Raw genomic sequence first — 22,418 nt, 5'->3', positions numbered from 1 at the left:
TATGCGCTCAAACGCCAGGGCCGCACTCTCTACGGATTCGGAGGCTAAACCCTGACACCCACCGCTTACCCCACTTCACCCCAACAAAGGTCCTTCTCAGGGCCACCCACCTTCTCCTACAAAGAGCTGTAACCATTTATTTCTCTTAGATCAACTTTTATCACGTCGGAATGAAAGCTTTTTAGCTAAACACATATTAATCCGATTGTACAACTTTATTTTACTTGGAATACAACAGATCGAAGCGATCTAGTGTTTATATTCTCTCCGCTTACAATATCGTTAGATCACTTTATTATTTTTCAGCTAGCTTGTTGAGACACCGATAAACCCCTTTCTTAGGCATTATTTCCAGTCCCCTCACATTTCTTTATAGAAAAATTTGGGGTGTGATAAGGGGACAATAAATATCGCTCAGTGACATTTCTAGATGATCATTACTCTATTTTCTCATCATAAAGAAAGGTAGAAGTCATGTGACTGTGGTCTTCTGTGTATAGCGGTGGATTCCGAGCACTTGCAATAAAGGACATTTTTTGGTCAGTAATAATCCGGTCACCCCTCTCTAATCTGATTGAAATTAAAGTGTTGATGTTTTTCCAATCAAAGTTGATCTCAGTATTCAGGGTCGGATTTGGCGGTATAAAAGAAATGGATTTTTGTGTAACGATTTACACAATTCAGGCGGGTGAAATTTGAAATATTGGCCAATCAGAGTTGTGGGAGATCCCACAGCCAGCCACTAATGTCTTTCCTATGAGTACAAAGAAAGTGTGCGCTCCCTCTCCTTTCTCAGAGTAGAGGTCACGTGTTCAGTGACTTTCTAATCATCTCTACAGCAGGGCGGACTCTGAAGTATCAAACAACAAAACGGACGTTTATCAATGTATGGATTATCGTTGTGAAATAAAGGGACCGTTGATGAATGTTCCACAATAGAAGCTGCTGTATTATCGTGATGGTAGATGGGAAGTGTAAAGAGAATTGTGGCGGGAAACATGAAGATTGCAGCAATCAGAACTGTGAGATTCCATGAGAGATGACATGACAATGTATATTTGTGTTGCGGTGAGAGTGAAGGAGGGGGGGGGGGGGATTGTTATTTCTAGAATGATTTGTGATGATGAGAAGTAAAGGATGGAGGAGAATGAAGAGGAGTCCCTGTAATGAGAGGACATTGCTCTATAAAAAGGGACACTGAAAGCGTTCCAATATAAACATCTATCATCATTTCTTATTACTGCCACGTGTCATCCTAAGACATTGTTCCCCCCCATGGGGAATCACACCTTCTAGTCATAGTAAGTATTTTATTTCCTACCTGGAAAATAAATGCAATCTTTCATTGTTACAATTAGATCTCCGAATAACAATGTAGATGTATGCAGCTCTATGTATGGATGGGTGGGTGGCTCTGAAAAGAGCCGTTGTGTTGGGTGACGTGGATGAACCGGTGGTGATTACTTGGTCTTGGCGGCCTTGTGGCTCTCGGTCTTCTTGGGCAGCAGCACGGCCTGGATGTTGGGCAGGACTCCTCCCTGGGCGATGGTGACGCCCCCGAGCAGCTTGTTGAGCTCCTCGTCGTTGCGGACTGCCAGCTGGAGGTGTCGGGGAATGATGCGGGTCTTCTTGTTGTCGCGGGCGGCGTTACCGGCCAGCTCGAGGATCTCAGCGGTGAGATACTCGAGGACGGCGGCCAGATAAACGGGAGCTCCGGCCCCAACCCGCTCGGCATAGTTACCCTTCCTGAGCAGACGGTGAACACGACCGACTGGGAACTGCAGACCAGCCCGGGATGATCGGGTCTTGGCCTTAGCCCGAACCTTTCCTCCTTGTTTGCCGCGGCCAGACATGTCTCTGTGATATTGGAGTTCTCAAAGAGATATGAATGGCTGCAGCCGCTCCCTTTCCTGTTATACTTTGAATGATATGACGTCTCGCTCTATGATTGGCCACGTTTGAAGCCAGCCAATGCTCTCTAGGTTTGCATCTAGACCAATCGGTAAACGAGGAAGGAAAGCATGACGTCACTCCCCATCACATGACCATGTCTTCCAATAGAAGAGTGAGGAGGAAGGAAGCTCATTTGCATAGGACAGCCTATATAAGCAGCACATGAGGGCGGCGCCAGTACACTTTATCTTCTCAGAGCGGAGAAAACATTCTTATCCCTTATCATGCCTGAACCAGCCAAGTCCGCCCCGGCGCCCAAGAAGGGCTCCAAGAAAGCCGTGACCAAGAGCCAGAAGAAGGACGGCAAGAAGCGGAGGAAGAGCAGGAAGGAGAGTTATGCCATCTACGTCTACAAGGTGCTCAAGCAGGTCCACCCCGACACCGGCATCTCCTCCAAGGCCATGAGCATCATGAACTCCTTCGTCAATGACATCTTCGAGCGCATCGCCGGCGAAGCTTCCCGCCTGGCTCATTACAACAAGCGCTCCACCATCACCTCCCGGGAGATACAGACCGCTGTCCGCCTCCTCCTGCCCGGAGAGCTGGCCAAGCACGCCGTCTCCGAGGGCACCAAGGCTGTCACCAAGTACACCAGCGCCAAGTAATACCCCTCCCCCACCCATCACCCCAACAACACACAAAGGCTCTTCTAAGAGCCACCCACATACTACACAACCGAGCTGTCATACAATTTTTATGTATCGTACAATTTATTACTTTTACAAGTTTTAGCTCTTCGGATAATTTAAAATGAACTCAAAATGGCATCATTAATAATCTTGAGATGAGAAGTAGGTCGGTCAGACTGGAAGGGGAATGAATAAAACCTTCTAATCTCATCCTTCTTTATTGCGGAGATCGTCTCCCCTTTCTGGCTCTATACATTTCCTATTCCTCGCCTTGTACTGCACACACCCAACTGCTCTAATCACCTCTGCTGCATTGTTACAATGAGAGATTCTCCGCAATCTCCTGCCTTACATTGTTCCTTTATCTGGGAAGATCGTGAAGCTTTTATTCCGCAACACAATGGGGGATAGAAGCAAGAAAAGTGAAACATTATATCTGCTCAGTCATCTCAGATCGGCTAATCCGACACTGACAATTATTCATAGAAAATATCACTCTTTCCCGGACAGTCCCTTCAATTCCAGGAAATATATATGTAGAAATATTATTGTTCTGTTTTAAGGTTTGATTTTGCACATCAGAATACAGAAGTTGCTCTGTTATTGGATGTTTGTTATAGAGAACTATGAGAAGTCTACGGAACAAATATTTTCTAGGCTGAAAACGGAGATAAATCTCCTAATAAAATTCTTTAGATTCCTCATAAAGACATCGCTGCCTAAATAAGACTGATAATGAAACCGCTCACAGTTCTGATTGGCACAGATCTGAAATAGCTATTTTCAAATTTCCCGCCTGAATTGTGAAAACGTTACAGAGAAATAATCAACCCCATTATAACACCAAATCCCACACTGAGATCATCAGAGGAGATATTTATCCGATAAATATCTTTAACACTTTATTTTCAGGCAGATTCGATTAATATGGAATAAACAGAAATAGAAATGAAAGATTATTGAATAATGTAAAACATTTCCATATGTTCAAAATGCAGAATCCCTACCCCCCCCCCCCCCCCCACACACACACACACACACTGCTACATACAGAACATGATAGTGAGATTACTTCTCTCATAGATCTCTACCTTTCTATGTGATTGGAAATAAAGTATTACATGTTTCATTATCAGATCTGTATATGATCGGGGAACTGGCCGATAATTAATGTTTCATTTTTCAGACATGACATGTAGCCGTTACGGATTTCCCCCCTACATCCTAAAATAAAGGAAAAGTGAAAGGGCTGGTAAAAATCTGTAGTAATCACAACACTGCCAGATAAATATATACAAATAATCAATAAACACAGTTTTTGTAACTAGATATCAGAAAAATGTTAACAATGTGTCTAAGTAAGTGAAATTCTCTGCAGAGTATTGAATGGCTGTGACCCCGCCCCTTCCATCAGTCTTCCATCAGGTCAGCTTTTTCTTATAAGCAAGAATGCAGGCCTTTTTTTTTTTTTTTTTTACAGTAATATTGTATAAATATGAAATTGTTATGATGTGTGACAGATGAATGTTTTCTGTGTAATCTCCAAGGAAGAACGAGGAAACCGCAGTAAAGGAAGAATAGCGCCAAATATGAACAGGGAATGGATGAAGAGAGGATTTCTGTACAATTCACTGTTTCCTTCATTTCTATTACTTGTGCAAGTAAAGTCTTCTATTTATTGTTGTAGTCCCACCCCCTCCCCCATATAATGTGAAAAATAGAATTAGGGTAATGCGAATTTTCCTGACCCTACAACAGCTCCAGAATAGGTGGAAGGAAAATCAATCAATGTTGTCTCTATTAGATCATCACAAATATGTTTAAAAACAGCAAAATGTATTGCAGTTAGTGCTGAGCTCCGACTATGTCACCCCGTTGTCATCTACTGATCCATCAAACGGTTCTCTGCACCTTATCATTGGATTATGGGTCCCATATCCCAACAATGTGTCTAATCTAAAGGATGGAGGGCAATGGACACCAAGGAGATCACCTGCTTATCTAAACTCACATCAATTCAATGTGTTATATTAGACTTTAAAATCATATAAAAAAAAAAAAAACTTAATTGCTGTTAGGACGGACAGGTGTCATTATAGCACATTGTCCCCCCACCCGGATCACAATTTTCGGTGTCTAATTATACAATCAGATCTCCCACACATGTATGTCCGGCTCCTTCTTAGATAGAAGTGGGTGACTCTGAGAAGATCCGTTGGGTTTGGTAATTAAAAAAAAAAAAAAAAAAAATGATTGGGTTTACTTGGCGGGCTTGTGGCAGTAATATTCGAGGATTTTACCGCTTTGGAGAAAATATTTGAAAGCTGAAAACCGACACAAGTGATGTCATTTTGGAGGAAGATGAACAGATCTATGAATAGAACTTCTACAATGTCGGCTTTAGCGGTATAATGCGGCTGAATCTTCCTAACGGCCAGTAGAATTATGGCGGGAGATTTAAATATAGCAACTCGGAGCCATCATAGGCGTGGTCTATTAATAGCAAATTGGGGAAATAATTTCTGGAAATATGGAGTACAATGTGTTCTGACATTGGAGCTCTATGTAGGTGTGCATGGTTTTGGTTGGAGGAGTTTAGCGGTGAGTAGACGATCAGCATAGAAAAGATTGGAAGTAAAAGAGATGAGAGAATGATGTCCTGTGATCACATTTCCCCTCATTACTATTCACCTGCATTACAAGTCTGAGTGCGATAAGAAGACAAAGTGTTTGCCTTTAGAGTGCACTTCATCTGACAGTAATAATACAATTTATCACATTAATAAAATATATCCTTATTTAAGAATAGGAATAAATGCTGCGTATGTCCGGCTCTTTGTACAGAGATGTGGGTGACATGTTTGTGAGGCTTCAATAAATATATAATAGTCATAATAATTTATTTCTATGTATTCTATATTTTTTTGCGGAGATCATCTCCACTTTCTAGCCATTTCCTATTCATCTCCTTGTACTGCACACACCGAGGTGTTGTACCTGGAATGACCACAAGGTGGCAGAGGTTACTAAACTTTTATGCCTCACTCAAACATTGTTACAATAACAGATTCTCAACAATCTCCCGCCATAAATTTGTTACTTTGTATTTGGGAAGATCGTGGAGCTTTTAACTCGCAACACAATGGGGAATAGAAGCAAGAAAAACGAAACATTGTATCTACTCGGTCAGCCCAGTCAAATCTTTGTCTATCTGTATCTATTTAATGAATAAGCAACAGATCATTGTACATAGCTAAATCAATGAGCTGCCTGATATGTAAATGACAAAAATATGTACAAAGTATCAGCTACATACAAATCTGATTACAATAATATCACCTCGGATAACAGTCCTTTATATAAGTTAGAAGTAGAAAATTGTTTCACTGAAATGTTTAGCTCATTTATTGGTGAAGTTACATATAATCTCCAATCCTGGACCCCCCCATCGTTCCATAACTTCCGAACATCACATAACTTCGGAGCTGAACAACGAACGTCATTAAAGTCTCTGGGAACAAGGCTGGGAAAATAAAAAAATAAAAAGTGCTCTTTTTTAAATGTATTATAATTTATGTTTTTTTTTTTTTTTTTTTGTTTTTTTTTTAGTTAGGGTTTTAAGTGCTACAGAGTAAATATGGACATTTGAATTTAGTCAACTAGAGCAATAAAACCCCTGAAAAGCACAAGAAAAGAGATTAATGACCTGAAAATTATACAAAAATCACCCCCCCCCCCACACACACACACACACACACAAATGTGTCCAAAGATCAAGTTTGCCCCTTTCGAGAAGGTTCACCCACCAAGCAATGAAATCTTCAACAAGTGGTGTTTGCTGCTCAAATATTGTCTATAAACTAACACATTATTGGTTCAAACAGTATATTGCTGCTAACATTAACCACTTAATAGAGATGGCCTTGCGGTTCGCCCGGCGGTCGGTTCACGGCAAATTTTGCTTGGTTGCTACCCGACAAATTTGCAAACACATGGCGTAGTTTGCGACGGCCATATTAGTTTACATTGGGGAGAACTTTGACCCATGACACAGCCGTCAGGTGGAACAGGACAGCCAATTGAAACATTTCAGCACATGGACAGTCCCCCTACCCTATAAATAGACCTGACCTGGCGGCCATTTCACGTTCCTCTTTTTGCCAGTGTAGGGAGAGGTCTGCTGTGCTCATCAGTGAGAGTTTGCTAGACACATATAGCACTGTGAAGATCCACAAAAGTCCTTTTCAGGGCTGGTATTTCCGTATAGGCCTTCTACAGTCTCTTTTCAGGTTAGGGACAGGTATCCAGGGGTTGCTTTAGGGGTAGTTAGAGATTGGCTGCAGTCACACAAATTGCTATGTTAATGTCCACAATAGTCCTTTTCAGGGCTGGTATATCGGTATAGGTCCAGTCTTTCTTCAGTATAGGGACATGTTATCCAGTCTGTGCTGTAGGGGCAGTTAGAGATCGTCATCTGCAGTGACACAAATCGCTCTGTTAATGTCCACAAAAGTCATTTAAAGTGCTGCAATGTCGGTATAGGGTCTATTACAGTCTCTTTAGTATTGGGGGCAAGTATCCAGTCTGTGCTGTAGGGGCAGTTAGAGATCGTCAGCAGTGACACAAATTGCTCTGTTAATGTCCACAACAGTCATTTAAAGGGCTGCAATTTTTTTGGTATTGCTGTGCAGTGCACTAAAAAGGGGGTGGGGGAGGGGGTTAATCTACAGTATAATATACTTTGTAGAAAGCATATTATAGTGGATTAGTAGTAGTATTGTGCACTGTGCAGCATTGTGACAGGTGTGCGGACTGAGCATTGCTGCAGCAATACTACACACAGTGACAAACTCCCTAGCCAATTATTTGTAGAACTGGTGTGATAGACCAGTGGCCCCCCAATACCACATATTGAAGTGGGGTGTTATCTGAGTATACTTTTACAAGTGCATTTGTGTCCTGCAACAATATTGCCTCTTTTGCTGAGTTAAGTCTGATACACACAGCGATAAACTCCCTGGCCATTTTTTTCAACAACTGGTGTGATAGACCAGTGGCCCCACAATACCACATATTGAAGTGGGGTGTTTTTTAACAGTATACTTTTCTAAGAGTGTACTTTAGTCCTGCAAAAAATTGTCCTCTCTTGCTGTGTTGACTGTGCTACACAAAGTGACAACAGTTACTGGCCAATTATTTGTAGAACTGGTGTGATAGATACCCCAATACCACATATTGAAGTGGGGTGTTATCTACCTTTTTCCAGATATAATGCAATTCTCTAGAGACTTTTGTCACACGGTAATTAAAAAACATGACAGGCAGAGGAAGAGACAGAGACGTATGCAGGGGTGGTAGTGGTAGGGCAGGAGCAATAGGCCGGAGCCTAACTGTGAAGTTTCAAAAGGCGCGTGCAATTACGGCAAAGGACGCACCAGACTTGGTTGAGTGGGTCACTCAGCCTTCCTCTTCTGCACCCTCCTCATCCTCTCTATCTGCACCCTCTTCACGCTCTGCTGTGTGCACCCCCAAAGACACCACCACCACATACCCTCCATTTGAGTCACTGGAATTATTTTCCAATCCATCACAAGACGTTTGCGATGCACAGCCATTGTTGGCATTGGATCAGGAAGAGGAGGTAGCAACAGCCGCCACTCAGCAGTCTGACGACAGTACCCAGATCAGCCCAAGGAGGTTGGTCCCCGCTGTTGCTGCCTACTCAGAGATCTTGAATGTTAGTAGTGGGGAAGGTGACGTGGATGATGACGAGCCTATGGACATCACGTGGGAGTCCACAAGAGAGAAAGAGGAAGGGAGTTCAGAGGGGGAGACGGGCCGGCAGATAGGGAGGAGAGGCAGGCAGAATTTGCATTGCACAAGAGGTAGAAAGCAGACTGCAAATGTATCAGGAGTGAGCCATCAACCATGTACAGTCACATCTGGCATTAGCAGGACGCCGGCACATGGCTCCGCAGTGTGGGTTTTTTTTAATGTGTCCGTTGCTGACAACAGTGTTGTCATCTGCAGCCTTTGCAGTCCATGCATAAGTCGCGGTAAGCCCAACACTCACCTAGGGACCACCGCCTTAAGAAGGCACCTGAACTCCCATAACCGAGCCCAGTGGGAGCAACACCATCAGAACCCACAAAGCAACACTCCAGGCTCTCATCGTCCAGCCCCTTCTCCTTCTCATCTCTCCTCACATTTGCCCTCCACTCCCCCTTCCATGATGCCGTCATCACGTTGTTCTGGAAAAAGGCAGGCTTCTGTGGTCCAAATGTTGGAGCGGAAATAAATAATGATGCCGGATAACCCTCTTGCCCAACGTTTGACTGCTGGCTTGTCGGAACTGATAGCCCGCAAACTACTGCCATATCAACTGTGGGACTCGGAGGCCTTTTGTAAATTTGTGGCCATTGGAACAACACAATGGGAGGTCCCAAGCAGGAAATATTTCTCGCAAAAGGGCATTCCAGAGCTGTATGGCCATGTTCAGCGGCAAGTGAATATATCTCTGGCACACAGTGTTGGTGCCAAGATACATCTGACCACAGACACATGGTCTAACAATGGTCTGTCAGTTAAACCCATGTGAGCTAATTTTTGGAGCCTATACAGGCCAACACTTACTTCTGTATACTGTGCATGCCTACTGTACCTCTAGCCATCAAATACTAAGTTATTTGCTGTCAGTTCAAACCATGTGAGCTAATTTTTTTGGAGCCTATACAGGCCGACACTTACTTCTGTATACTGTGAATGCCTACTGTACCTCTAGCCATCAAATACTAAGTTCTTTGCTGTCAGTTAAACCCATGTGGGCTAATTTTTGGGGCCTTTTATGGCCGACACTTACTTCTTTTTTTTTTCCCAAACAGATTTTTATTGGTTTTAAACAGCAGATACAAGAAATGCATTCAAGGTGTCAAAAGACACAACAGAAAAAATAAATTTACATAAACAACAAGTAATACAAGGTATTGTTATTCGAGAGATATAGTCAGAAACAATTAACACTCATTTATCATTCCAAGTGATCCATGGTTCCCAGTGTTTGGTATGTGTCCTAAGAGAATGGCACTGTAATGCTAGTGATTTCTTAAATTCAAACGTGAGTGTCACTGAGGCTACAACCTCCAATAGGTTTGGTGCTTCTTTTTTTTTTCCATCTCCTAGTAATGGTGGCCCTAGCGGCCAGCAAAATGTGTGAAACAACCCATCTGACCTTACTAGGAAGCAGATCGATGGCCAGGGTATTGAGTGCCAAAGCCGGATTTAGCTTAATGGGCGATTGTGTTACAGAGGAGATGAGGCCAAAGACCTGGTTCCAGAAGCTTGTAAGGTTTTTACATGTCCACAAGATGTGGTATAAGTTGCCAACCTGGCCACACTCTCGCCAGCAGAGCGGGGAGTGTGCTGGGTAGAATTGAGACAGCCTATATGGTGTAAGGTACCAGCGGGAGAGAATTTTCTACGACAGTTCCCAGTGGTTGGTGCATTTCGACACCCCGTACGAGTGCCGGAAGGTGTGGGTCCACTGTTGTGGTGAGAAAGGTCGTTGGAGGTCGCCCTCCCACTTAATCATGGGATTTCATTTTTGAAAAGTTTTTTTTTTTGGCATGGAATATGTTATAGAAGAAGGTGATGCCTTTTATCGACCCAGGAGGGGTTGTGAGGAACTGGTATACTGGGTATGGAATAGTGATGGGTGCTGGTGGGTTTTTAGTCAGGAACGTGGAGATACGAGTGTAAGTCTATAGTTCCGAACGAGGGATTTGGTATTGTTGAGTGAGGGAAGTAAATGGTTTCAGTCGATGTCGCTAAAGAGGTCGTCAATCCAGTGGATGTCACTGTCCTTCCATTTTAGGGTAGATAGACATGGGATCAAGATGTCTAGTAGTCGGATAGGTAGTCTTTGTTTACAATGGGCATCTCCTACATTTGTGTGTTTATGTAGTTCCCTCCAGGCTGCGATGGCGATTCTCATTGTAATCAACAAGTCTGGCATGTTTTGAGGTTTCCAATTGTCTGCTAGTAGTAAATGGTGCTCACCATTTGCTTTGTAATGGGCTCACCACACGCTGGCGGCCTGGACCCCGGAGTGAGGGGGCGGGTAGTGGCAGCCCGCTTTGTCCAGTAAGCGACGCTGGGGACTACCTGTTCACAGTGTGTTCCCATTGGGGGGGACAGGTACTCCTCTTTTCATCTTCCCACTCCGTTCGGGTTCTAGGTCCGCCCTCGCCCATGGTTTATTGAGGTACTACTCTTACTGGTATGCCTATAATGCAATTATGGTTGGGGGTTCCCTATGTTAGGGGCTCTCAACATGCCTTTTTTTGCTCATTGACAATTTTTCCTGTATTTGCACATTTGAAGCTGATGTTAATGCTTCTGTTTATGTAATCACGGCCTTACCCAATACTTTGTTATTACTGTATTATCTGAAAAACTTTCAATAAAAATTTATGTTTAAAAAAAAAAGAAGGCCCTTGAGCACCAGTGCAAATGAAACGCCCACAAAATTACCCCATTTAGCAAAGTAAACACCCAAACGTATATTCTGTTAAGCATAATGAGTCTTTTGAACATGTAATTTCTTTTCAAGTTTTTGGAAAATATGAAAAGAAAATTAAAGTGCATTTTTTTTACACAAAGTTGTTCATTTATAACAGGGATCCTCAAACGATGGCCCTCCAGCTGTTGCGGAACTACATGTCCCATGAAGCATTGTAAAACTCTGATATTCACAGACATGACTAGGCATGATGGGAATTGTAGTTCCTAAACAACTGGATGGCCATAGTTTGAAGACCCCTGATTTATAAGATATTTCAAACACATAGTATGCACATAGCAAAAATGACACCCCAAAATATATTGTGCTAATCCTCCTGAGTCTCGGCTCTCCCTCTATCTGTCTATTATATATTTTTTCCCCTAAATTGGTGGATAGTCTGTGTTGGTACGTGTGAGATCCACCTTTCCAAGTTTTTGGGGTTCATCTCATACTTCTGAAGATTTGAGGGTGCTGCCTGTTCCATACTCCCCCTACTCCTCATCCAGCGTTTTAGGGGTACAAACAATAGTAATTGGGGCCTAGTGTGGTTGTGTACGTGTGAGATACATACACTTTTTTGGATCATATTTTCTATTCCGCTATTTAATCAAAAACCTTTGGAGATCAGTTAAATTGGGGGATAGTCTGTTTTGGTACGTGTGAGATCCACCTTTCCAAGTTTTTGGGGTCCATCTCATACTTCTGAAGATTTGAGGGTGCTGCCTGTTCCATACTCCCCCTACTCCTCATCCAGCCTTTTAGGGGTACAAACAATAGTAATTGGGGCCTAGTGTGGTTGTGTACGTGTGAGATACATACACTTTTTTGGATCATATTTTCTATTCCGCTATTTAATCAAAAACCTTTTGGGATCAGTTAAATTGAGGGATAGTCTGTGTTGGTACGTGTGAGATCCACCTTTCCAAGTTTTTGGGGTTCATCTCATACTTCTGAAGATTTGAGGGTGCTGCCTGTTCCATACTCCCCCTACTCCTCATCCAGCCTTTTAGGGGTACAAACAATAGTAATTGGGGCCTAGTGTGGTTGTGTACATGTGAGATACATACACTTTTTTGGATTATATTTTCTCTTCCGCTATTTAATCAAAAACCTTTGGGGATCAGTTAAATTGGGGGATAGTCTGTGTTGGTACGTGTGAGATCCACCTTTCCAAGTTTTTGGGGTTCATCTCATACTTCTGAAGATTTGAGGGTGCTGCCCAGGACTGGGAGGTGAGTTGAATGCCCAAATATGTCATGGAAGAACTGGGTGCCCAGGAGAAGGGGGGCATGTTTTTGCTGAAAAAAAACTTTTTTGAAAAGGAGCTTTTATTCCACAACACAATGGAGGATAGAAGCAAGAAAAGTGAAACATTGTATCTGCTCAATCATCTCAGATCGGCTAATCCGACACTGAAAATTATTCATAGAAAATATCACTCTTTCCGGGACTGTCCCTTCACTTCCAGGAAATATATATGTAGAAATATTATTGTTCTGTTTTAAGGTTTGATTTTGCACATCAGAATACAGAATTTGCTCTGTTATAGAGATAGTTTGTTATAGAGATCTATAAAAAGTCTATGGAACAAATCTTTTCTGGGCTGAAAATGGAGAAAAATCTCCGAATACAATTCTTTGGATTCCTCATAAAGACATCGCTGACCAATGAAGGCTGATAATGAAACCGCTCACAGTTCTGATTGGCTCAGATCTGAATTAGCCATTTTCAAATCTTCCCGCTTGAATTGTGAAAAACGTTACAGACAAATAACCAGTCCCATTATAACACCAAATCCCACACTGAGAACTGAGATAATCAGATGAGATATGTATCCAATAAATATCTGTAACACTTTATTTTCAGGCAGATTAATTGATTAGTACGGAATAAACAGAAATAAAATTGGAAGATTATTGAATAGTGTAAAGCATTTCCATATGATCTCAGAATGCAGAACCCCCCCCCCCCCCTTCCACTGCTACATACAGAACATGATAGTGAGATGACTCCTCTCATAGATCTCTACCTTTCTATATGATGGGAAATAAAGTATTACATGTTTCATTATCAGATCTGTATATGATCGGGGAACTGACCGATAATTAATGTTTCATCTTTCAGACATGACATGTAGCCGTTACGGATTCCCCCCTACATCCTAAAATAAACAAAAAGTGAAAGGGCTGGTAGAAATCTGTAGTAATCATGACACTGCCAGATAAATATATATACAACGAATCAATAAACACAGTTGTTTCATTTCAGTCTCTTATTTGTAAATAGAAATCGGAAACATTTTAACAATGTGTCTAAGTAAATTAAATTCTCTGCAGATCATTGAATGGCTGTGACCCTGCCCCTTCCATCAGTCTTCCATCAGGTCAGTTTTTTCTTATAAGCAAGAATGCAGGCCTTTTTTTTCTCCTCAATATATTTTATTGTGAATAAAAAGGTAATTCAAAATAACAAGAACAGAGAAAAATAAAGCAGTAGTGGGACCGCGAGACTATCTCACTGCAGGAGAAGTGACATTTTATCCAAAACAAGAAATGCATGTAGATGCAGATATGTAGATGTTAGTAAACATGTCAAATGACTTTATTGGACAATTTCCTACTTCTAACTTCTATAAAGGACTGTGTGCTGTCCGAGGTGATATTGTGATCAGATTTGTATGTAGCTGATACTTTGTACATATTTTGTGTCATTTACCTATCAGGCAGCTTATGCCTTTATCTATGGACATCGATCTGCTGTTGATGATGGAAATAGATACCAATAGACAAAGATATAATGTTTAGTTTTTCTTGCTTCTCTCCCCCATTGTGTTGTGGGATAAAAGCTCCGTGATCTTCCCAACGTGTGATTTGAGATAAAGTAACAATGTAAGGCGGGAGATTGTGGAGGATGTTTTATTGTAAGAATGTGTGAGTGCGGCATATAGATGTTTAGGAGATCTGATTGTAGGTTTCCTATTGTGATCCGGGTGAGGGAACAACGTGCTATATATTTATTTATTTATATTTGTTTATATCGTATTTATGTGTGAAGGAAGGATGTGGTCTCCTTACAGGGACTGGCTGTCATTTTCCTCCATCCTTTGATCTCCAGAAGATATTCAACAGCATTAGAGATCATTGAATATTAAATACCAAACAAACATCCCCCATCTGAAAAGGAACACAGATCTCAGATCCCCCTTCACACTCCTTGGAAGGAAAAATACATTTTATTATCGGAAGAAAACGCCCAGAACTGTGATTGGTGCAATGTTCGCATTTTATAACTCATATTTCCCGCCGGAATTCTATGGAACGTTCCAATTATCTCAGATAGAATAATCCCACACTAAAATCTCATATCTCTTCCTCCGGGAACATCGATCAACCGTCCTCTGAATTGTCGGGCAGTTTATCTAACCATGAATAATAAATACGTTAGAAATATAAATGTCACATTTCTTCCAGTCTTTTTTCTTTTACTTCACAATACAGAATCCGCCCGGCTAGAGAATGTTTCCTATAGAGATCAAAGAAAAGTCTACTGAACAAGTATTTTCTGGGGGGGAAACGGAGAAAGATCTCAGAATACATTTCTTTGAAATCCTTATAAGAAAGACATTACTGGCTAAAGAAGGAAACGCCCACATCTCTGATTGGCTCAGATTTTATATTGCTCTGTTTTGAATTTGCCGCCTGAATTGTGAAGAACGTTACAGAGAAATAATCAGCTCTATTGTACCGCCAAATCCGACACTGAGATCATCAGATGAGACATATATCCGAGAAAATTAACATATACACTTCTGTATATGATCGTGGAACTGGTCGATAATTAGTGTTCTGTCTTTCAGAGATGAAGTAGTTACAGATTTCCCTCATATTAAAACCAGAATAAAAAAGTGAAAGTGTTGGTAGAAATATGTAGTAATAATGACACTGCCAGATACATATGTACAATGAATTAATAAAACAAATGTTTCTATTTTATCGGTCCCGTTTTGTAAATAGAAATAGCAAAATATTGACAATGTTTCTAAGTAAGGGAAATAAATAAATAATATATATATATATATATATATATATATATATATATATATATATATATATATATATATATATATATCATCATGATATGTCAGAAAAAAATGTACAGTGGATCAATAAAGGAAACATTGCGCTTCTGATAAATTACACCCGTTTCTATTCAGTAAAACATTTAAAAGCTTCTAAATAAATTAACTTCTCTGCAGTGTAATAAATGACTGAACCCCGCCCCCTTCTCAGCATGTCTCCCATCAGGTCCGCTCAGCCTGTGAAATGTCTGAAGATGTGTGTCTTTGTTTCCTTTTCACAATATTTATAAATTTAAATTATATGAAATTACTATGAACAATTTCATGAAACTGGTTACTTTGTTTCTGGTAATAAAGTGTTAAGTTTCCTGTTCGTGTAATCTCCAGGAATAAATCGAAAATAAATGAGAAGAAGGAATACATGAATCTTCTGGAAATGTATTGCTGTGTATGTAATGCAACATTAATGTATCTGAATATAATATAATGATTAGGAGCCTTATAAATGAATAAGATTATCTTTATTTTGTATGAATGGTGTGACTCCGCCTCTTTCGCAGGAAGGTTTCCATCTGGTCCGCTTAGGCTGTATATAAGGAGGGCGGGCAGACAGCTGATCTCAGTCTGTCTTTGTAGCAGAGAATCATCATGTCTGGGCGCGGTAAAGGAGGAAAGGGTCTGGGGAAAGGAGGCGCTAAGCGCCACAGGAAAGTGCTCCGGGACAACATCCAGGGCATCACCAAACCCGCCATCCGACGTTTGGCCCGCAGAGGGGGTGTCAAGCGCATCTCCGGACTCATCTATGAGGAGACCCGCGGAGTGCTCAAAGTCTTCCTGGAGAATGTCATCCGCGATGCCGTCACCTACACCGAGCACGCCAAGAGGAAGACCGTCACCGCCATGGATGTCGTCTATGCCCTAAAACGCCAGGGCCGCACTCTCTACGGATTCGGAGGCTAAACCCTGACACCCACCGCTTACCCCACTTCACCCCAACAAAGGTCCTTCTCAGGGCCACCCACCTTCTCACACAAAGGGCTGATGATGATTCATAACTCAGAAATGTAATTTCTATATATTTATCGTGTAACAATAAGAAATTGAATGAAGCGATGTCTGGCTGCCCATACACTCTGCTAAACATAAAGCAGATTGAACAATAGATGTTAGAACAGGACAATATTATATGTGGAATCTTATTGGGCGGTCAGTAGATCTATAGGAGATTGTACAGTCAGCACTCAGGGTGGTGGAGCCGATTGCTGAGTCAGGAGAATAGATCATAGTTTATCCTGGAACTGAACCTAAAAATGTATATTTCATTATGTAAAGAATGGAGATCACTAATACTGAGATGATTCTAGAAATAGAATTTTTGTGAACATTCCGATTGTAATACAGGAAGAAGAAATCTGTGCATCTGCTATATGTACAAATTGTATATCAGGCAGAGGGGAGATATAGTTCTACACAGATCTGATAATGAAACATGCAATCCTTTATTTCCCATCATATAGAAAGGTAGAGATCTATGAGAGAAGTCCTCTCATGTTGTGTGTGGGGGAGGGGGATTCTGAGGACTTTAAATAATGTAAAACATTTTCATATGTTCTCTTTTCTTTCATCTTCAGATTCCATTTGTAGTCATTCCTCACTAAGCGGTGAAAATAAAACTATGAAGTGTTGATATTTCTCGGATAAATGTCGGATTTGGCGGTATAATAGGGCTGATTATTTCTCTGTAACGTTCTCCACAATTCAGGCGGGCAAATTTAAAATCTGAGCCAATCAGAGCTGTGGGCGTTCCTTTCATCCGCCAGTAATGGCTGAGGATTCTGTAGTAAAATCAAACCCTAAAACAATGTAACATTTCAATGCTTATAAAACTGCCTGGAAGCAGAGGGTGACCGTTGATGAATTTTCCCCGGAAGGGAGATTTTATGTCAGATCAGCCAATCAGAGAGGATTGTAACTTTCCATGCTATTCCTGCGGGAAATTTGAGCCAATCACAGTTCTGAACGTTTTTTCTTCCTTTACAGGAGAATCCTGACTTGGATGATATCGGAGATCCTTGGGAAGATGTTTTGTTTGGTAATTGCTGATTTGTAGAATCCATTCAGCAGGAATAAAGGATGGGGAATGACGAGGAGTTCCTGGAGGGAGATGAGAACTTTAGAAAGGAGATTCTCCAATAATGAGTGGAAGGCTCTCTTTAGATGTAGGAAATGTTCTCACTACAAGTCCCCGGTATTAGAAGGGTTAATAAGCAAGTTGTTTGCTTTTTAGAGGTATTTGTAGGAATGAAAAACTTTTCCTACTGAGTGATAGATGTGATTTGTTGTAAGACACAGAATGAGGTATGAGGCTCTTTGTATGTAGTTGTGGGTGGCTCTGAGAAGAGCCTTTGTGTTTGGTGAGGAAGAGGAGTTGGGGATTACTTGGTCTTGGCAGCCTTGTGGCTCTCGGTCTTCTTGGGCAGCAGCACGGCCTGGATGTTGGGCAGGACTCCTCCCTGGGCGATGGTGACGCCCCCGAGCAGCTTGTTGAGCTCCTCGTCGTTGCGGACGGCGAGCTGGAGGTGTCGGGGGATGATGCGGGTCTTCTTGTTGTCGCGGGCGGCGTTACCGGCCAGCTCGAGGATTTCAGCGGTGAGATACTCGAGAACAGCGGCGAGATAGACGGGAGCTCCGGCCCCGACCCGCTCGGCATAGTTACCCTTCCTGAGCAGGCGGTGAACACGACCGACTGGGAACTGCAGACCAGCCCGGGATGATCGGGTCTTGGCCTTAGCCCGAACCTTTCCTCCTTGTTTACCGCGGCCAGACATGATTCTGTGATAATGGAGTTCTCAAAGAGATGTGAATGGCTGGAGCCGCTCCCTTTCCTGTTATACTCTGAATGATATGACGTCTCGCCCTGTGATTGGCCACGTTTGAAGCCAGCCAATAACCTCTAGGTTTGTATCTAGACCAATCGGTAAAAGAGGTAGGAAAGCATGACGTCACTCCCCATCACATGGCTGAGTCCTCCAATAGAAGAGTGAGGAGGGAGGAGGCTCATTTGCATAGGACCGCCTATATAAGCAGCACATGAGGGCGGCGCCAGTACACTTTCTCTTCTCAGAGCGGAGAAAACATTCTTATCCTTGATCATGCCTGAACCAGCCAAGTCCGCCCCGGCGCCCAAGAAGGGCTCCAAGAAAGCCGTGACCAAGAGCCAGAAGAAGGACGGCAAGAAGCGGAGGAAGAGCAGGAAGGAGAGTTATGCCATCTACGTCTACAAGGTGCTCAAGCAGGTCCACCCCGACACCGGCATCTCCTCCAAGGCCATGAGCATCATGAACTCCTTCGTCAATGACATCTTCGAGCGCATCGCCGGCGAAGCTTCCCGCCTGGCTCATTACAACAAGCGCTCCACCATCACCTCCCGGGAGATACAGACCGCCGTCCGCCTCCTCCTGCCCGGAGAGCTGGCCAAGCACGCCGTCTCCGAGGGCACTAAGGCCGTCACCAAGTACACCAGCGCCAAGTAATACCCCTCCCCCACCCATCACCCCAACAATACACAAAGGCTCTTCTAAGAGCCACCCACAGACATCACAGCAGAGCTCTACTCCGATCTTTATGTGTTTTGTCATTTAGGAAGTTAATTAATTTTTAGAAAATAGAAAACTTTTCTCTTTAAATTATCTTTAGATAAGTACTGTAGATCGCCTAGACTGGGAGGGGAGTGGATCGAACCTTCCTTCTATTCCCATCCTGATTCTAGATTTATTGCGGAGATCTATCTCCACTCTATACTATATACTCGCCTCTATACATTCCCTATTCATCGCCTCGTAATGCACACACACCCGACTGTTCTACCAGGAATCACCACAAGGCGGCAGAGCTGAATAAACATGTATATGCCGAACTCACACATTCTTACAATAAAACATCCTCCGCCTTACATTGTTACTTTATCTCAAATCACACGTTGGGAAGATCGCGGAGCTTTTTTCCCACAACACAATGGGGGAGAGAAACAAGAAAAATGAAACATTTATCTATTCAATCAGCCCAGCCAAATCTTTGTCTATTTGTATATATTTCCATCACCAACAGCAAATCGATGTCCATAGATAAAGCCATAAGCTACCTGATAGGTAAATGACACAAAATATGTACAAAGTATCAGCTACACAAAAATCTGATCACAATATCACCTCGGACAGCACACAGTCCTTTATAGAAGAAGACAATTCTCCAATGAAGTCATTGGACAGCCTGCCATTACAAGGAGGGGGAGGGGACTTCCCCACATTCTGCGCAAAATTCTAATAAATTACAGCATATAAAACAGCCAAACGTGGCGTTTTGAATGTTTCCAAGCGCAGAGGAGGGGTTTGGGGTCTTTTAGACCCCCAGATCCCTCCACAAGAGTACCTGTAAAAAAAATAATAATAAAACATATATGTATATATATATTATTTTTTTTTATTTATTTTAATTTTAGAAAATATCGGTTGATATTTACCGATATGCGATGACCAAACTATCGGTATCGGCAATAAAAAAAAAAAAAAAAAAAACTATAACGGTCGATCACTAGTTTTAAGAACAAAATGTGGGGCGAGACGGACGCTTCTGAGGATAGCTCCGTTCTGGAAAATAAATCCTTCGCCATCCTCCTCAATCTGCCCCTAAAAGGGTCCACAAACACCTCCAAGAGACCCATCGGAGCCCCCAGAACCGATCCCACACACTATTGGGGAGAATCTACCCAAATCCGAGGATCGGCGGTTTGAGGCCTAACAACCGCAAAAGCCGCGGCCTTTCCTACAACGGAGCCCGACCGCGCAATCGGTGACCCGGTAAGGCCTACCTTCATCCGGGACATCCATCCTTCTCCCGGGTGCCCCCACGCTCATTTACTGACCTCCTGCCCACACAGAAAAGACCCCAATACCGGCCAAAACGATCCGAAGCAGGAGAGAGCTCCGCCGGTCTGTCATCATAATCTGCAGCCATCCTCAGATTAAGCTGCTTATTGGGGCTCTTCACCTACCCATCGTGCCTCCCGCAACTTGGAGGAAAGTTTTAAGCCCAGAATTGTTACTGTCCTAGGCGCATGCGCGGAACTCGCCAAGTCAGACATGTCTGACTGAGCACCGCTCCGAACGGTGACAGCCCGCCACTCTCCACGGTGACCAGCCGCATCTCCGACATACCGATCACACCCCGCTGACTCCCGCAACCCCCTCCACCCCGCCATGGTCTCGGGAGGCGCCAAAGCAAAGATCAAGAGCCGCAATATCCGTGATGTCCTGGTCAGGGCATCATCCAAGATGGCGCCGCCGCTCGTCTCCCACGCCAGCCCCAGCACACCCAGGACCCCCAGGAACAATTTACATCACCCTGATGAAGGGGAGTCTGACTCCGACTACCCACTCACCCAGGGGGCTACTGCAGCTTACGGCTCCTCACCTGCTGAGATGCTGCAGAAATTTGAGCGCATCCTCCATAAGGCCCTCAAAACCACCTCAGACCAAATTACTGACAGGCTTACTAAGGAAATTAGAGAAGTGGGCCAACGTACTGCTGATCTAGAACTTAGGGCTGACGAGCTTGAAATCAGTGTCTCTCACCACTCGGATGAGCTAGAGGCCCTCAGGGAGGAAAACCAACTCTTGCAGGACCACTTAGAGGACCAGGAGAACAGAGCCAGACGCTCTAATATCAGGATTAGGGGGATCCCTGAAACTGTGATGGACTTGCAATCCACGGTAACAGCTCTCTTTCAGGAACTCTCCCCATCCATCCCTATCGAGCGCCTGGAAATGGACCGCATACACCGGGCTTTAGCCCCCCGTAAATCTGAGGGACCTCCCAGGGATATCATAGCCAAGCTCCATTTTTACAAAACTAAGGAACAACTCCTTCAAGCTGCAAGGCAAAAAGATACCCTACATTTCCAGGGCTATACGTACCAGCTCTTTACTGATCTGTGCAAGGCTACCATTACCAAACGTAGGGCATTCAAACCTCTTTTACAAGTTCTCCAACAGCACCATATCATTTACTCCTGGGGCTTCCCCTTTTCTCTGCGCTTCACCTACCAGGGCCGCAAGCACACTTGCAAGACCACTGATGACCTCCAGCAGCTCCTCCAGGACTTGCACCTGACTTCAGCCCCTGTGACACCCGCAGCTCCACAACAGCGCAGGCGCTCTGCCTCACGCTCCCCCCTGAAACCTACCGCCACTACGCCAACTACCCCTAAGCGGAGCCGGCACATCTCCCCCTTGCCTGCATTTATGGACTCGATGGACTGAGAGCCCCATCTACACATGTCCCTGCTTGTATTCGCACCACCTGCTTTGAGTGACTCCCGTCACTCTGTTCCTCATATGCTGACTTTAAAAATTTTTTTTTTTTTTTTTTTTTTTTTTTTTTGTCCCCTCCCCCCTTTGTTTCTTTGTCCCCTGAACTGATTTAGTTTACTAGGCCGGCCCCACAGGCTTCCATCGGCAGACCCTGGATCTCTTATCTGGCAAATCCAAGTCACGGATCGCCATCTCATCTCCACGCTTGACCATCCTAGCAACAACTGCACAGATTGGACGGTACTCACAGTAACTCTATTCCTGCCGGGAACTTCTTTTCCTCCTCTACCCAAAGAGTCCCCCCTGCTGGGGACACTGAAGGACCCTATCTCCCTCCCCCCCCCCCTTTTTTTTTTTTTTTTTTTTTTTTTTGTATTATTTAATTTTTTGAGATTCTTGCTAATTAATGCTTTTGGGGTTTTTTTTTATGTTCTTTAACATTGTGCTTGTACCTACGGGTTACGCTACACCCTAACACGGTTGCTTCTCCTTTTGTATCCTATTGTCTCTCCTGGTCACCAACTTGGACTTTATCACCATATCTCACCCACGGGCGGATCTGTCACCCGTCGGCTGACACTGCTGCCTCCACCCACCTCCGGAACCCTCCCTTGGGAGACTTCCAGTGGTGGCACTCCTCCCTCAGCGTAGGTGGTCACCCACTGCGTTGACGGACGATGTTCTTGGTTTTTTGTTTTTTGTTTGTTGAAATTTTACCTGAGCTGATACGTCTGCTGCTCCCAGTGTCTCTCCTTTCCTCCCCTTTTCTTCCTCGTCTGAGCCTTTTCTCTGCCTCTCCTTCCTTCCCCCCCCTCTCCCCTCCTCCTCGC

At 43.4% G+C, this 22,418-nt stretch overlaps 6 protein-coding genes across 6 annotated transcripts in view; 4 read left to right on the top strand and 2 right to left on the bottom strand.

Moving 5' to 3' along the window:
• Positions 1-48, top strand: part of LOC309564845 (histone H4) — a gene marked incomplete at both ends in the record, with an annotated part of 312 nt that extends 264 nt beyond the window's left edge. Inside the window, one exon of the mRNA XM_082269530.1 lies at positions 1-48. This exon is cut by the window's left edge and continues 264 nt beyond it. Coding sequence (XP_082125656.1) covers positions 1-48 — 48 coding nt within the window.
• A 1,412-nt stretch (positions 49-1,460) lies between these two features.
• Positions 1,461-1,853, bottom strand: LOC309564787 (histone H2A type 1-like; the record flags this gene model as incomplete). The annotated part of the gene is made up of 1 exon (XM_082269469.1): positions 1,461-1,853. The coding sequence occupies one exon, from the start codon at positions 1,851-1,853 to the stop codon at positions 1,461-1,463; it is 393 nt and encodes a 130-aa protein (XP_082125595.1).
• A 324-nt stretch (positions 1,854-2,177) lies between these two features.
• LOC309564798 (histone H2B 1.1) lies at positions 2,178-2,558 on the top strand (the record flags this gene model as incomplete). The annotated part of the gene is made up of 1 exon (XM_082269480.1): positions 2,178-2,558. One exon carries the CDS (start codon positions 2,178-2,180, stop codon positions 2,556-2,558), a length of 381 nt encoding a protein of 126 aa, XP_082125606.1.
• Positions 2,559-15,868: 13,310 nt separating this feature from the next.
• On the top strand, positions 15,869-16,180 carry LOC309564844 (histone H4; the record flags this gene model as incomplete). The annotated part of the gene is made up of 1 exon (XM_082269529.1): positions 15,869-16,180. The coding sequence occupies one exon, from the start codon at positions 15,869-15,871 to the stop codon at positions 16,178-16,180; it is 312 nt and encodes a 103-aa protein (XP_082125655.1).
• A 1,475-nt stretch (positions 16,181-17,655) lies between these two features.
• LOC309564786 (histone H2A type 1-like) lies at positions 17,656-18,048 on the bottom strand (the record flags this gene model as incomplete). The annotated part of the gene is made up of 1 exon (XM_082269468.1): positions 17,656-18,048. One exon carries the CDS (start codon positions 18,046-18,048, stop codon positions 17,656-17,658), a length of 393 nt encoding a protein of 130 aa, XP_082125594.1.
• A 324-nt stretch (positions 18,049-18,372) lies between these two features.
• LOC309564796 (histone H2B 1.1) lies at positions 18,373-18,753 on the top strand (the record flags this gene model as incomplete). The annotated part of the gene is made up of 1 exon (XM_082269478.1): positions 18,373-18,753. One exon carries the CDS (start codon positions 18,373-18,375, stop codon positions 18,751-18,753), a length of 381 nt encoding a protein of 126 aa, XP_082125604.1.
• Positions 18,754-22,418: the final 3,665 nt, after the last annotated feature.

This window comes from Pelophylax lessonae, assembly GCF_965119305.1.
Source record: "Pelophylax lessonae genome assembly, chromosome: 9".
In the NCBI taxonomy this organism is placed as follows: Eukaryota; Metazoa; Chordata; class Amphibia; order Anura; family Ranidae; genus Pelophylax; species Pelophylax lessonae.
The sequence above is the reverse complement of the archived record's forward strand: the minus strand, read 5'-3'. Positions and strand labels throughout refer to the sequence as shown.